At 49.6% G+C, this 16016-nt stretch overlaps 3 protein-coding genes across 3 annotated transcripts; 2 read left to right on the top strand and 1 right to left on the bottom strand.

Annotated features, from left to right (window-relative positions):
• Window positions 1–87: 87 nt before the first annotated feature.
• J4E82_006028 (uncharacterized protein) lies at window positions 88–8506 on the bottom strand (the record flags this gene model as incomplete). Its single annotated transcript, XM_051732288.1, has 3 exons — window positions 88–905; window positions 1522–3133; window positions 3188–8506. The coding sequence occupies 3 exons, from the start codon at window positions 8504–8506 to the stop codon at window positions 88–90; spliced, it is 7749 nt and encodes a 2582-aa protein (XP_051587863.1).
• A 440-nt stretch (window positions 8507–8946) lies between these two features.
• J4E82_006027 (uncharacterized protein) lies at window positions 8947–10427 on the top strand (the record flags this gene model as incomplete). Its single annotated transcript, XM_051732287.1, has 2 exons — window positions 8947–9211; window positions 9256–10427. The coding sequence occupies 2 exons, from the start codon at window positions 8947–8949 to the stop codon at window positions 10425–10427; spliced, it is 1437 nt and encodes a 478-aa protein (XP_051587862.1).
• A 4290-nt stretch (window positions 10428–14717) lies between these two features.
• J4E82_006026 (uncharacterized protein) lies at window positions 14718–15767 on the top strand (the record flags this gene model as incomplete). Its single annotated transcript, XM_051732286.1, has 1 exon — window positions 14718–15767. The coding sequence occupies one exon, from the start codon at window positions 14718–14720 to the stop codon at window positions 15765–15767; it is 1050 nt and encodes a 349-aa protein (XP_051587861.1).
• Window positions 15768–16016: the final 249 nt, after the last annotated feature.

The raw sequence follows: 16016 nt of genomic DNA, 5'->3' as shown, positions 1-16016 counted from the left end.
TTGAGATAAGCGTACTGTGTCCGGAAGATATTTTGACACACATATTATGCACATGAAAGGAAGCGCTCAGCTAACATCATCATTGATCTACAACTTTGTAAACAATGTCTCCTTCATCGCCCTAACATCCAACTCCTGCGTCCACGTACTCCTCGGCTGCGTATGCAAGAACCAATACGTATGCGCCAAATCTCTCGGCTGAACGAGATGCGCTTCCACGTCCGCCGCCTTATCCTTCTGTCCTGTCCTTTCCCATTGCCTCTTCATCACTCCCCCGATCAACTTGCCATCGACTGGACCATCGACGATGATATTACAAGCATGAATTCCCTTGGCCTGGTACTCGCGTGTGATAATTTGGCACAACGAGCGTAGTCCGAATTTTCCTGGCGAGAAAGAGGCTAAGCCCGGCATGCCGCGCAGCGCACCTGTCGCGCTGGTGAAAAGGATAGTACCTTTGCCAGCTGCGAGCATATCCGGAATGACTAGTTTGCTCGCCCAGAATGCGCCGAAGAGGTTGATCTTAGTGAAGTTCTCAAACTCTTCGCTCGTGGTATCGATGAGAGACTTCCCGTTAACACGGCGTGCGCCGGCGTTGTACACGAGCACGTTGACGGGACCAAGCTCTTCGCGAATGCGTTTAAACGATGAGATTACCGTATCTTCGATGCGCAGGTCTGTGATGTAGTAATGCGCTGTGCCGGTGCCGACGTCGCTGTCGATGTTCTTGGCCATGGTTTGCAGGGCTTCTTCTGTCCGCGCGAGGAGTGCGACGACGAAGCCTTCTGCTGCGAAGCGGTGAGCTACTGCTTCGCCGATTCCTGGGCCTGCGCCGACGACGGCGATGACGGGCTTGTTGGCAGCGTTCTTGGACATGGTGGTCGAGGGTTGTGTTGTGGTTGTTCCTGCAAATGGGGGATGTCAAAAGACTAGGTAAGATCAAGTTACGGCAGTATAGTGCTATGAGTGCGCCTAGGCGTTGTCAAGTCTTCATGTGTCTCACATCTTGTCCTGGAGATGGGTAGCAAGATATTAACCACCGCAACCTTGTTGTTCATGGGTTGTGTGAACCTAGCGTTCATGATTAGCTTCAAAGCGGGGGTGATGCGCGCCTCGGAACCTCGGAACGGTTCAGTAATCGGGCTACCGTACGTATCGGCGTCACTACCAGTGTTAGCGCAATGTATGCCGCACCTATCACATGAGCATTATCGTGCTCTTCCTTTGACATTGCTTGTTCTTATTGATGCATTGTCATTGGCATATGCGTGGCATGATGCGACCGATATACGTCGAAAGTATTAAAAGCATGTGTTGCGATAGATGGACGTCATGATAGATCCTTCAAATATATTACTGCAATCACCTGTGGCCACCAGCGCGCATGTGCCTTCCGCAACACGAACTATCTAATGACGAAGGACATCGATGGACAGTCAAGCAACCACCGGCTTTCATGAGACCTGCCTCTTTAGAAAGACGCCGAATCAACATAACTATCGGAAAGCGTATGGCTCCCACCCGCACACCTGTATCCACTAGCCTGCTTGATCCACATGTAACCCATTGGGCATCGACCCAATACCTTCAGCTTCTTCTGCCTCTCCATCTCCTTTTTTCGCTCTCTCTCGATAGCTGCCAATTCCTCGTCGCGACGCCGCCTCTCCAGTTCAGCTGCAATGCGCGCTTGCTCTCGGATACGCCGCTCTTCTTCATCGGCGGCGGCTTTCTCCGCACGGATGAACTCCTTGATACGCTCTTCGTACTCTCGCTTCTCTTCTTGCATATGACGAAACTCGCGCTCTTTGGTGAGCATGGCATGTTTGTCGCGTTCTAGTTGTTCCCATACTTCGTCGGACACGCCTGGGTCGCGCTTGGCTTTGAAGATTGAGTCGAAGAGGTCTTCAGGCTCTACTGCAAGCTTGGATCTCTTCTCGATTGACTTCGGCTCTTCTTCTTGCTTGTCCGTGTTAATCACAGTCGGTGGCGGGGCAGTATCCGTGTCGATATTTAAACTTCGCGCTATCGGCGGTGCCGAATTCTGCATCTGTGGCTGCGGCATTGGTCGTAGAGGTATCGACTTGTCGAAGCGGTTTGTACCAACAGCGGCATTTCGTCGGGAACGTTCATCCAGCATCTTTTCCATAGTGCTGATGACGATCGTTTGTGTGAGTATCAACTTAGTAATCGGACGTACAGCCGTAGAGATGAGTGCCTGAAACATGCTCTTCGCGAGCGATTTCACGTCGCGAGCGTTACCCCACGATTCCAGTACCGATAGTTCGCGAAAGAGCTGCAGCATTCTTCGCCATAGTTCTGATGTTGGCGGATCGAGGACCGACAGATCAAGTGGCGCCTTCTTCTTCCTCTTCTGTAGATCTTTGACAAGAAGCTTGAAGCATGTCTCCGGGTCGAGATGCTTGAAAAAAACCGTTTCAGGGAAGCGACTGGTCAGGCCAGGATTCATACTCATCAATCGATCGATGTCCTTGTCGTAGCCGGCTAGAATGACCACGAGTCTTTGCGCAAACTTTGGTTTGGTGAGGCAGTCAACCAGCTCATCCATCGCCTCAGTAGCGAATCCACCTTCTGCGAGGCGATAGGCCTCATCGATGAAAAGAACTTTACCCGTAGCCTTTTCCATGAGCTTCTGCACCTTTGGCCCAGTCTGGCCCACATACTGTCCGACTAGATCAGTAGCGGAACATTCTTCCACGCTGGCCTGGCTGAGAAAGCCCATATCGTAGAAGATCTTGCCCATTTTTGCAGCCGTGGTAGTCTTGCCAGTCCCCGGCGGTCCCTTGAAAAGAAAGCTGAAAGGTAACTGTTCTCGAGCATCCATCCCGAGAGCTTTCAGGGTTGCAGCGGTGTTTTGGTAACCCTGGAACTGTTTGATAAGTTCTTCACATCCTACCACGTCTTGGAAGAGAGCAGAAATCTCAGTGGCTGCACGTTCACCACGGTCAAAATCTGGGTCAAAGTCAATAGCTTCAAACGTGCCAAATTGCTTTACTTTCCCAGAAGACGTGTGTTTCTGGTGTAAAGCCTTTGCGCGATCCAGGATGATGTCGACTTCACCTGCGTTGCCGAAGTTTGGGCGGTTGCGCGCACGTTGTACGACTTCCATGGCGACCTGCAAAAAGGTATGTTAGCACGAGTCGACATGTCGCCTCATCTTGGACTCTACCTTCTTAGCTTGATCCGTAGCATCAAAACCGATACCCTTGAGCTTGAAGTCAAAGATTTGACGAATCTCAGTGTCGTTGAAATCCTCAAAGACGAACGCAGACTCTAGTGGAAACCGTCTCGCAAGGCCAGGATTGACGTCCCGAAACATCTCTTCCATTTGGTCCTTGTATCCCAACAAAAGTACGCATCGGTCTTCACCTGCAGTGCTCTGGACTTCCGCAACGATGGTGTCAATAACTGCAGCTTTGTAGGGATCACCAGCAGCACCACTAGCCAACATGTAAGCCTCATCAACAATGAGAACTTTGCCGATAGTGGACGCCAAGATGGCTTTCGTGTTAGCTTCGGAGCCTCCTAGAACACTACCAACAAAGTCCGCTGGGCTTTTCACGACGACTTCTCCGTTAGAAAGAAGCCCAATATCGGCCAGAATGCGCCCATAAAGCTTTGCTACAGTAGTCTTGCCTGTTCCCGGGGAGCCGATGAAGCAGCGATTAAGCGAGTACTGAATAATAGGCTTCTCTTGCGTTTCGAGCTGATAGTTTGTCTGTATCCCGTCAAGAAGAACTTGTACAGACTCCTTGACTGATGACAAGCCGGTAAACTTCTGCAGCTTCGTCCAGGTAGCGTTATTCTTGAGCACCGACGAAGGTTCTGGTCCAATCAAATCCTCCTTCGTGAGAAAATGGTCGTTCGGCATCTTGCCAGCTCGTCTCTCTTTCCGCAGTCGCCTCGCCTGACGCTCGGTGATCTGTGCGATCTTGTTCTGGACTTCACGGGCGTTACCGAAGCCATCACGTCCCCGGCCCCGGCCGATGCGCCTAGCAGTGATACGCACGTAGAGTCCGTTCATACCGCCTTCAATCGTCATGCGCCCGCGATACTTTTTGTCGATGTACTGGCAGAAGATTTGTTGCAATTCGCGGTCTTCGTAGTCTTGGAACTCCATTCGTATTGGTATACGGCTTGGGATGCCTGGATTGTGAGCGAAGAAGGCTTCCATCTGCTTGTGGTAGCCCGCCAGTACAAAGACAACTTTGCCGGTTAAGTTCTCAATCTCTGCAAGCAGGTAGTCTAGTACTGCTTTACCACCAGGGCTGTTCCCAGATACCAATTGATATGCTTCGTCGATAAAGAACACGCCGCCACCTTCTTCGAGGATTTTATCGATCGAGGCTTTGCAAGCGGACACGCCGTCATTTGCGAGAGCTGATCCAGAGCTCTCAATGAAATGATCACCCGGCAGAGCTCCTACCTCGGCCAGGAACCTTGAGTAGTACCTAGCCACTGTTGTTTTTCCTGTTCCAGGGTTTCCCAGGAGGGCAGCACCAAAGCGCTCTGCATTAAGCGATACCCCTTGGCGCACCACCATATCCACTTTGTCCTTGATCGCGAGGAATTGTTGCTTGACGGAATCCAGTCCTATCATGGGTACCAGGGAATCTAGAGCTTTATTTTCAGCACCCTCATATCTCTTTTGCCACTCCCAATCATCCCTGGCTTCGCTCTTGTCCCAACTGGGCTGCTCCTGGTCTTGATCTGGTGATGTAGGTATGGCGTTAGCTGCAGTTTCGTCGCGGTGAGGAGAAGCCGCGTTGTGCGATGCAGGATCGGACCGTAGCCCTGAATCGCCGGTTGACGGCGGCGTTGTTGTTTCGGATGCTGGAGATGTTGAGAGTGGTTGCTTTCTAGTACTTTTGATCTTCTCCTGCAGATTGCGAAGATCTTGCTTTTTCTGTTCGAGCGCCTGCTGGCGGTCTCTGTCCTCTGCCTGCTCTTTCAGCACGCGCTTGTGGTGCTGGATCTCTTCGTCGATCTCAACTAGTCTTGCCTTATACGCGCGCTGCTTTGCCTCTCGCTCTTCGTTTAGCTCATGTTCTCGTTGACGCTTCTTTTCTTGCGCTCTCATTTCGGCTTCACACTTCTGGCAATGTGCCGCGGCTTTCACATGACACCTTCTTGAAATCTTATGATTGCTGGGACAAGTCGAAGAGATGATGACTTTGCAGTCCATACGCGAGTGATCCTGTAACTGATGGCATCGGTAGGGGCAAGCATGAAGACTACAGTTGAGTATTTTGCCACATGGCTCAGAGCAACCGCCATCTGGGCATACTGTATCAAAGTGCTCTTTCTCGGTTAAGAGAGCAGTCTTCTCTGGATGTTGCTCACATTTGATAGGGAAACCGTCGTAAACGTGGCCATCTCGCTTCAACTGATCCATGAGCGGTACCCATACTTCCTTGCCTTTGCGGCTATTCATGAAAGTGTTTGCATTACCTATCATGATCAAAGCATTCCGTGCTCGTGAAAGTAACACATTGACACGCTGAGGAGAAGACATGAAACCGATGTCCCCGGCCTCGTTACTTCGTGTGAGACATGCGATGACGATATCGCTCTCTTCGCCTTGATAGTTGTCGATAGTTGATATGCGAAGCTTGCGCTTGGATATGTTTGCACTAGCTGGTGTGACCAGACCAGCTTGAATCAACTCATGAGAATCCAAGTCGTTCAGAATGGGATCGTTCTCCTTCGATAAAGTGTTCACTAGCAGGTATAGCTGGCCCAGGTAAGGTGTAAGTACCACGATGTCTTCCGTCCCATAGCCCTGCTGACCAAGATATCGCACACACTTCAGCACCATCTCAGCTTCATACGAGTTCTCCTTACTGGAATTCGCGCCGCCATCACGGCGGTCAGCAATCTTGATTGCGTTGAGCTCAGGACGTGAATGTGACACGAAGATGACGTTGCTCTGGAAGCCGCGTAGATGCGGTCGACCCTGAGTCTTCTCAGCATCTTTTAACTCCGGATAAGTGAGTGATCTGACGAGAGATGAGATCTCGGGGCGCATACGATGCTGCTTGCGAAGGGTGGTATGAGGGACTCCACTAAGCACAAGACGTTCGAACAGGGAAACATCAAGATCGTACCCATCTCCTCCCTCTACAGTCAAGGCATAGTTGTTGACTTTAGGCCGTAGCTGCTTATGATCACCGATTAGGACGAGTTGCTTCGTGGTCGGAGTTAAAGCTGTAAGTATATGGCTTTCCAGAATCTCTCCAGCTTCTTCCACCAGAACGATGCCAGGTGACGCCTTACGAATATCGTCGTTATACATGGCAGCTGCCGTTGTAGTGCACCCTATGATTTGTTTCTGACCAAGCACGTGGGAGTTCTTCTCGCGAAACAATCGATCGATCTGGGCACGACACTTGTTGTACTTATCGGCAAGCGTACTGATTTCAGCGACTCGTTCTTCAAGGATGGTCTTGTTCCACTGCGCCTGAAGATCACAGCGGATCTGTGGTGGGACATTCCAAACGTGAGGATAGGTCTGCATCACGTGACTGGAAAAGACCCCCGCGTCTTCACCTTTAAGCCATCTCTTGACTAGATAGTACTCATCGATGCGCCTATTGTTTTTCCCCATCATCGTCATGCCATCTTCGTTTTCAGGCACGACGAATGCATCGAAGTATTCTGAATCATCAGAGAACTCCAAGAAATCGAGAAGCATTCGTTCACTGAGCCGCGTAGAAGCAAAAGATGCCATCCTTGTGACTAGCGCGTCATGATAAGACTCAGCTTCCACCTTTTGGTCTTGAATTGAAGTCCGTGTTTGCCCAGTCATTCTGTAGTTGTTCGGCTGTTCTTTGATGCTGAGTGCACGAGTATTGGCATTCGATTTCGATCCTAGTCGCACAATCGAGCTAGCAGGGATACCAGCCTTCTGGATGTCTTCCAAGAATTGATCCAGAGCATGATTCGTGTATGTGAGTATGAGCATTTTCTCCTTCGTCTGATCGTGTAATATCTTTGCGATGAGTGCGCCGATGAAGCTTTTACCAGTTCCTGGTGGGCCTTGAATAAGGCTAACCTTTTTCAGTAGACCACTCAACAGAGAATCTGCCTGGGCTTGATCCAGTTTGATGGAGTGACTACTTCCAATGATGTCTTGAAGGTCTTCTTCCCAATGGTTACAGATGGCGTTGATGGTCTTGGTCGGTTGAATACCAGAGACTGTTTCAGCGGAATTTGGAGTGAGGCTGAGGAGCTGATCCTCCAGTGGCAGCTCAGTCAAGGACTGGAGACGTTTGAGAATAGGTTCATACGCAAAAACCGCGGTATCCACTTGCATAAAGCTGAGGTCCGCTGCGAGCTTACATGCCATTAGCACTTTGCCAAACGAACTAGCGTCAGCTATACGCAGCACGACGATGGCAGGTTGCTGAGCAAGAAGGTCTTCGTCACGGTCTACAGTTGCAAATGCGACAATATTGCCATTGCTAATGAGGCAACCGAGTGACTGGTGTTTCAGGACGTTCCTGTTGTCGGCGAGGTGCTGCTTGCGAGCAGCGCCCTTGACATTGCGTAGCTGTGGAATGTCGTCTGGGCAGGAGAGTTTTAGCGAGCAAGGCTTACGTTTCGTTTCCGGTCCGCAGTCGATACCAGCATACTTCAGGTGCTCGAGGATTATCTTCCGTCGTCCCTTCTTCTGACCACTAGCGATCTGAAAATCGTTGCGCAGTTCACCCAAGAGATCTTCACGAAGCAGGCGAAACTGGTTGTCAATATGAGTCAGCCCACGGCTCTCCAATGGAGCAGACGCGATAGAATCTGCGCGTCTGTAGAACGGATCTTCGGAGCATGCGAACTCGTCTGGCGTTGGTAGGAGCTTGATCTTATGGATCTGAGTAAAGTCGTTGTCGTGTCGCCCGCCCGGGCCATCGGCGGATTCATCAGACGTGCTGTCTAGGACGTGTTTGATCTTCTGACCGATATTGCGCACATCTAGGGAGTTCGAGTTGATGAATGATCCATTGTTAGTGACACGCTCTGCAATGTCGCGCACGTCTGGGATGTCCTCCGAGCGGCTGTATAGCAGCTCCAGTAAGAGCCACGCGAAGGCACGCGTGGCATCGCTGGAAAGCACATGAGCAATGTGTGCCTCAACGAGTGTGTTCCAAAATGTAGGTGGTTGTACAATTTGCTCAAGGACGCGTTGCAGAAACTGGCCACTGTAGAGTTGCTTGACCGATGGCTCGGCGAGTCGGAGGATGACGGATGTCGCCAAGCCGTTGAGAAACGTGCTCTCACGTGACAACCTAAATGCGACAGAGACCGCCGCTAATCCTGCCGGAGACGCAATCAGACGCTCCACACACTTCGAGGCGTCCTCTTGAGAATACAATGCCTCCAGAAACCGGTTACCATCGCCCAACGTCTTGATGTCGCGATGGCCGTGAATGACGGCGTTGAAGAGCTTCGTCAACCCCGCGGCTCGCTTGGCTGTCGCCTCTTGGTCCGTCATATGTAAAGCTCGTATCGTGTAAAGTGTCACTTGTCAAGAAAGGCTGAGATCTGCCAATATTTGAGGATTCTACGAGGGAGATGTTTGGCCTTTTTGAGCTTTCGAAATGGATAAAAAGAATGGGACACCAAACCGCAGCTCATGCGTGACGATTCTCTGATAACGGGCTGTGCGAATGATTGGAAAGCAGTCGCAGTTGATGTGCAGAAAAGCGGCAAACCTTGTCTGCCTGCATAGTCTGGCGAGTTCTGGACGAATCGAGGCCTACCAGGCATGCATTGTGCGACCTGCAGGTTGAGCAAACTACGCCACATGAACTCAGCCTTGTTTCAGGCATCATCGCCTACTTGAAGTCAGCGTATCGCCTTCTATTCAGCACAATACTGCGCTTGAAATCCTCGATTCCTGTTTTCATTTGATACAGTGTCACAACGTCATCCATGGCTTCATACCAAGCCAACAACAGCAGAGGTGGCTTTGCTCCACGGAGAGGGCGAGGCCGTGGTGGAAGAGTCCCGTTCTTCGCGAAGCCCAGGGAACAAGTGAAGCCTGATCTTGAGAGACATCCGCTCGGAGACCTTGTCAATGAGTTTCGCAATTCGGATCTGAGCTTGAAACCCGCAGCTCTAGCAGAGATATCCGATTGCCAGTATGTAGCATCCTACAATTGGCTCAACGGCAAAGTACCCACCATTGCCATTCCAGGTGGGCTCTTTCTCGCAATTGCCAGGCCGAGTTAACAATCCTAGGAAAACCTCCGCAGTGGACACCACTTCCTACACCACGGCGTCTGCCAGAGGACTATGGGCAATACTTTCGTGACCCCAACGCCGCTATGTATCCCGAATATCCAATGGCACCCGTCGTGCGTGCGATTATGGAGACCAACCCTGAGTTCAACTCTGCGAGCACCGATCTCTTCGCTTGTGGAAGCACCCTTGGCAACCTCCTCCGCTTCGCTCGGGGTGTCGACAAAGCTTTCCGTTTCAACATCGAGGTCGTCGGCGAGACCGTCTTCTTCGTACGAAAAGAGAATGACCCTAAAGAAGTTATCAGAGACGTCAGAGGTTATGGTCACACCTTTCCAGAGGCATACACCACATGGGAGCAGAGCGTCAAAGGCTCCGAAACCCACCAACGCATCATACGATATGAGTTCGGCGGCTTAGAGTGCCTCGTGCGGTTCGAGAGTGACGGCTACATTGAAACGGCCGGAGCAGTCAATGATGCTACGCATTCAGAGAGCACCGAAGACCCCGATGATCTTCTGGCAGCACTCCAAGACACATCAATTAGCAGGCCATCAGACTTCATGATAAGCACACATGATGCCTTGATTGTCAAACAGGGTGGAACAGCGGTGCTGCAAGACGTCATTTTCGATCTGAAGACGCGCTCAGGGAAGTACAAGAAAGACATAGACATGAGCGACATCCACCCAGCGCTCTGGATCAAACAGATATCCAACTTCATCGTCGCCTATCACAACGGTGCTGGACTTTTCGAAGACATCCGAGTGCAAAATGTCAAGAACGATGTGCAGGCCTGGGCCAAAGATAACGAAGAAGGCATCCGCCGCTTTGCCACACTTCTAGATACGATCGTTGAAATCGCTAGGAGTAACGCAGGCAAGTTGCTCGAAGTGTATTGCCCTGGAGCGGACCGCTTGGACGTCCGGTTTCAGTATGGAAAGGGTGTGCACGCCTTGCCTGCGGACCTGACAGACCGCTGGGAGAAGACTTGTATGAATGTCGTCTTTACGCAAGATGATGAATCCGATCAGTTCAAATATAGCGATGGGGGTATCGGTCTAGACGATAGGTACGAATTTGACACTGGCTTTAACGATTCCGGATCGGAGCCAGACTACACTGCTTGTTCAGCTCACGATTGTGGCTACTGTGGGAAGTGCACGTATTGAGAATTGTAGGCTAAATCACGGGCATAAATTAGAGAAAGCAAACGGCTGGCGCGCAATTTATTGTAGTTCTCATGAAAAGTTTTTGTTCTGTTCCTTTGGAACTTTGTTAGCTGCTAATGCTAGCTTTTTGGTTTAATTTCTGATTGTAGCTTCTGCTTCTAAGTCTTTTCTAGAGACTGCTTATATTCGATGGAAAAGCTGTCGTCAACGTGGCCGTCTTGCTCCGACTGGCCTACAAGCGGTACTTGGGACCTATACTTCCTTACCCTTGCGAGGACTTGTTACAAGACCGCAACTATATGATTTCCATAGGGGTCTTCTTTCTTGAAGAGTTGAGGGTCAAGTGGCTGCCAATAGGCCTCGAACCGCTGCTGAACTGTGTGGATATCCATCTCGTCGTCACCTTCTATCCAAGCCTGTACAATACCTACTCGTCGATATATCCCGTGATTTGCTCCAGGTAACAGACTTAACAGAAGACCCGTGAAGGTACCTTCTTGAGAACAGTTCTCATCCTCAGTCAAATCCTCATCCTCAGACGACTCGATGTAACACAGTATCGGCATGATAAGAATGTTTCCAAGAAATGCTTTCCCTCGATTATTTTGTGTCTGCTTGTCTGGCATAGACGACCGACGTGTTTCGGCCAGGGTTACTCCCTCCCTGTGTTTCTGAGCAGTTCCGGGGTCTTCTGGAGTGGGTGGTTGAGTCATGTCAGCCAAGTATCCTTCAATGGTTCAGTCGAACTATTCGTCTTGAAACCACGTGAGTGCGAAACTTTTATCGTTCGAACCCAAGACGAAGAAGTACCGAAATTCGCTTGGACATGGTAAGATAGGCCCGGAAAGCTTTAGTCCTGGTGGGTGAGTAAAGCTGATATTACAGATGCGATGTAGTATAGGTTTTCGTAGATTGTAGTCCCAATCTAAGTTGTCTCTCCGTGCCATCCATGACAAACATGGTGAGCTGATCCATGGTGGTACGATTCCAGAGTCCAGGGGTTGATCAATATATTTGAGTTCATAGAAAGAGTATCCCACGACGGATGTCGTTGAACCAAAGTCCAAATATGCTTCTATTGTCGAGACGTTTCGCAAATTCATCAGCAATTCCGGCCAGGGCAGATAGCTGATACTCAACAAATGTAAGACGACGAGTCGAGTAATTTTCCACAACGTCGTACCAGACGTCGTAGAGGGAAGCCTAACCTTCGTCAGCCTGCCGAAGCAACTTTGGATCCCCGATCGACGCAATTGAAACTGATGTCATTATAAGGTACATCTCTCAGTCTGAACATCCAAGATGTATTGATCATACTGGATTGAAATTGTTTTTCCAGAGGAAATTCCGCCCACACATAAGGCCAAACTTCATTCGCGACTGTAAATTTACACTCCTAGTAGACTTGATCGTCATTAAAGTGTATATTTCGGATTGACTAACAATCAGACTGTGAACGAAGTTGTATCTCATCAGGGACACTTACCAGTAGTTGTTCTTGCAGTGTCCAGGCCCGAAGGAATATTGGGCTGCGTCTCAGCTCGTTCCATGGTTCCGCATTCATCACACAATAGCTCTTCTTGGAGTTGTTCTAGGCAGTTGAGCATTTGGTTTCTGGAAACTGATGACTAAGAGGCACGTTCACTGGGACTGGATCAATACGACGCTTGGTTGATAGGAATCCTTCTACTCCGTCAGAGAAGCCAGAAGCCGAGATGTTACAGATTGCGTTTTTGTAAACTGCATGCATGGAACGCGACTCCTGCTTCCAGTCTTCAGTATCATCTTGTAAGATGCAGAGAGAGTCGATCCAGATGTATTGGAAACTCAATTCCGTGGTCACGAAGAGGGCATCCTGAAATGCCCTGGATAGGCTGTCTACGGGAATCGACGATTCGAATGAACTGAGGTTTGTGCGCGTCGTGGTCAAGAGCTTGGCATCGCCCCAACAATGGGAGAGGGTAAGGCATGGTGTTTGGATAGGAAGTGAATCGCCTCGATAGATTCTTGCAGACACTTTGGAGCTTGTACTAGTTGGATCGACGTATACAAGCCTAGTTGGAAACACTTTGTGCTTTGTATCAGATCGACATTTATCGTGCTTCGAGACACATTCGTCTATCCATCTTCTGATAAATGAAAAGGTATATTTCGATTTTGTTGATTGGTCTAACTCGGAACGAATATTCTCGACATTTTGCGCTAGATTTGTTAGTTTCCGATCCCAGAATTCGGGAAGCGTTCACCTTCAATGGATGGCTCCAACAGCCAGAAAACAACTGCAACTAAAATTCCATCCGCTGGACCATAGATTATGATGCATAAGTCGGATTCCAGCACGTTGCATGTACGGTCGCCGATATCTTTGTCTTTCAACTCCTACATTGAGTGATGAACGATGTGAGAACTCTGGCGCCAATTAAGTGCAGGCGATGTGTAAGTTCTCCGAGTTCAAGTGCAAACATAGCAACCCTGTTCGACCGCTTGAAAGAACGCCTTGTCGTTGGTATGATGCTCTTTCTCGTCATCACTCTTGTTCGGCCCTTCTGAGATAATGTCCTCACATCTAGCACACAGCCTGTTTCCTGACATTGTCGCTGAGCGAATGAATGAAAATAGTCTATGGCATTGTCTAGCCTGTCGTGATGAGCGATAGTGCGAGCGTCTTCAATGATGATCCCGTCGAGAGGCTGAGTAGCCAGTGAATCGCAAAACCGCGGTGTGGTCAGCTCGCTAAGGCGTGCCAGTATGAATGCTCCGAGATGCGCCGACTTTGTGTGGATTCCGCAGTTTCTGGTGGTGGGCGGATATCTATTTTGGTTGCCGATGTGCTGGACGCAGAGAGGAACGTGGGGCTAAAGTGGGCGAAGATCAGTGACGTCATGGCAAGGCCACTCGTATGGCATGGTTAGTTCAACAAAGTCTTTTATACCAACGCTATCACGAACTAACATGACATTTAATACTCCACGACTTTCTCCAATCATACAATACCTTCACATGATTCCAAACTCATATCTGATCAATCTTGGGTCGCGAAAGTCATGTCCCTGACTCCCCTTCCTTCTGTACAAAAGCAAAGAACAAAAGCGACAATGACATCACAGCCCGTACAACGCGTATCACGAACATTCCCTCAAGATATTTAGTAGCCTCATGGATGTTTCACCTGCATTCCTTATCCTTGCGATTGTCATCGTCAAGCCTCCGCCATGCGCAAGCACCAGAAAGAGCCTCAGTACAACGTAATCTGTGTCCCTATAGCAAGCGCTGATTGAGAATCAGATTTTATTCCTTTAAATATACATATTCGCTGTAAGAGGTCTCCAATGATTGACTATTACCCGTCCCTCATCGTCACAGACACCACAGCATACGTTGTCGATGTCTTTGTGAGTCGGGATGCTACCAGCTCCTTGTAGCGTTGAGGATGTATTTACGGTGGACAGATAATGCGCAAAGCTCGAATTCAGATACTACGAGTCTCTACATACATTTTTGACCAAACGAAGACGTGTATTGTACTATCACCTCCCGAGCAATACGACGGTTTTGACACAAAGCATGATACCTCTCGTCTCTTTTGGCGGTCAAGTCAAGGGGCGATCATCTTGCCTGTACTACTGCTGCCCTATAACATAGCTGCCTGTCTCACGGCATGCAGTATTCGAAGGGCACGGCGTACATGGCATGGCTGCATTTATCGTACCTATGGAGATTTGTTTGTCACCGCAATTTTAGCATGCATACAAATCAAGGAGCTAGCATGGGAGTCCTAGGTCAGTCGATTGAGACGCCTATTATCCACGTGTTTGCCTCTCCCGATACTTCGTCACTCCGTCACTCCGCTGATCCCACCACTCCACCACTCCGACTCTCCGATCCTCCGGCCACTGATTTCTCGTTCTTGTATATCTCTGCTGTATTCAGTATGGCTTACTCTCTAAACTTCATTCCGTTCCTCCGTGATTTTGCAGACAGTCCGGATAAGGCTGTCTACGTTTGGTCGCATTGCTTGAACAATCTGGCCGACAGAGGCATTATTGAGTTTTGCCCCCTGTAATCGGTGCTTATGCCATACAGCCATTCATGTATTGCTAATCTGTCGTATACTGATAGGAATTGTAGGCCACGAGGTTCCGTCCGGAGTTCCCAGTGTGAAGTATGTAGAGGCCAGGTATAAATTGTCTAGGGTCGACCTCGCCGCTGTTCAAACAGCACATCTCCAAGCACTTGATACAAACGTCTAGGCATTACTATCGAATCAACTACCAAAATCATCTCTTCAATATGCCAGGTACAGTCACCAGCAGTGCTCCGTTCCGAACCATCGTGGTGAAGCAACTACACTCTACCTTTGGTGCCGAAGTCGTTGGCGCAGACTTCACCAACATGACCAACGAGCAATTTGACGAGATCAAACAAGCAATGGCTAAAGTAAGCTCAGTCCATTTCCCTGATCTCGCAAAGGCTGATCTATCACAGTACAGCGTACTCGTCTTCCGCAAAGCAAATCTAAGCGACGACGAGCACGTCGCGTTCTCTCGGAAGCTTGGAGAGTTGCACGATCTCAAGCTGCATGTGAAGAATCACAGATTCAAGCACCTCGAGCTTTTTGATGTTGGAAACGTTGACGATGACGGCAAGCCGTTCGCTGTAGACTCGCCTCGCACACTGTTCGGCAGAGGCAACGCCGTATTCCACAACGACAGCTCATTCAATCGGCAGCGAGCGAGTTGGTCCATCTTGCGGGCCGTGAAGCTGCCTCCTCCAGGCACTGGTGGTGAGACGGAATACGCAGACAGTCTAGCTGCATGGGATAATCTTGATGAAGAACTCAAAGGAGAGTTGCTCAAGAGGGAACTGGTCGGTGTACATTCGTTCTTGCAGCTTCGCAAGCTGGGTGCTCCGGAGTACTTCGCCGACGTCGATCCCTATAGCCAGCCCATGGCTCGCCACAAGATCGTGTCAACGCATGAACCTTCTGGTCGCAAGACGCTATATGTTGGCAATTACCTGCATCATATCGAGAAACCGGATGGTACACCGCTACCGGAGGAAGAGAACGCGGCTCTGATGGAGAAACTGATCGGTCATGTAACACGACCTGAGAACGTGCTCAGGCTGGAGTGGTACGATAATGGGGACATGATCGCATGGGATAACGTGTCGACACTGCACCGTGCTACGGGAGGTATTTACGAAGGTAAGTTCACCCGCGACATGCGTAGAACGACTGTGAAAGACGACAGCCCGGAGGGTTGGGGTGTCAACTCTACTGAAAAGGTTCTTGCAACTGACACTGTCAATCTCTCGAGCCTGAACTATTTCACGAAGTAGTGCAGTCATCCATTCTCCACGTACATGAGAATCTTTTTTGATCTCCGTAGCTAGATCTGCAATCTAAGATATGGTCACTATATCACATGACCGGCGTACTAGTTGTCGTGAAAACTTGCATTCAGAGTTGCTAACAATCAATCCAAACTGATGAGACTGACTGACTGACTGATTGCTTGGCAGTCAGTTCAGTGTCAGTTTAGAGCTCTCGTCTTATCAGTCAGTTCAGTTTAGAGCTCTTAAACTGAC

Source organism: Alternaria postmessia (genome assembly GCF_024291825.1).
Source record: "Alternaria postmessia strain BMP 2775 chromosome Unknown scaffold_34, whole genome shotgun sequence".
Classification (NCBI taxonomy): domain Eukaryota; kingdom Fungi; phylum Ascomycota; class Dothideomycetes; order Pleosporales; family Pleosporaceae; genus Alternaria; species Alternaria postmessia.
The sequence above is the reverse complement of the archived record's forward strand: the minus strand, read 5'-3'. Positions and strand labels throughout refer to the sequence as shown.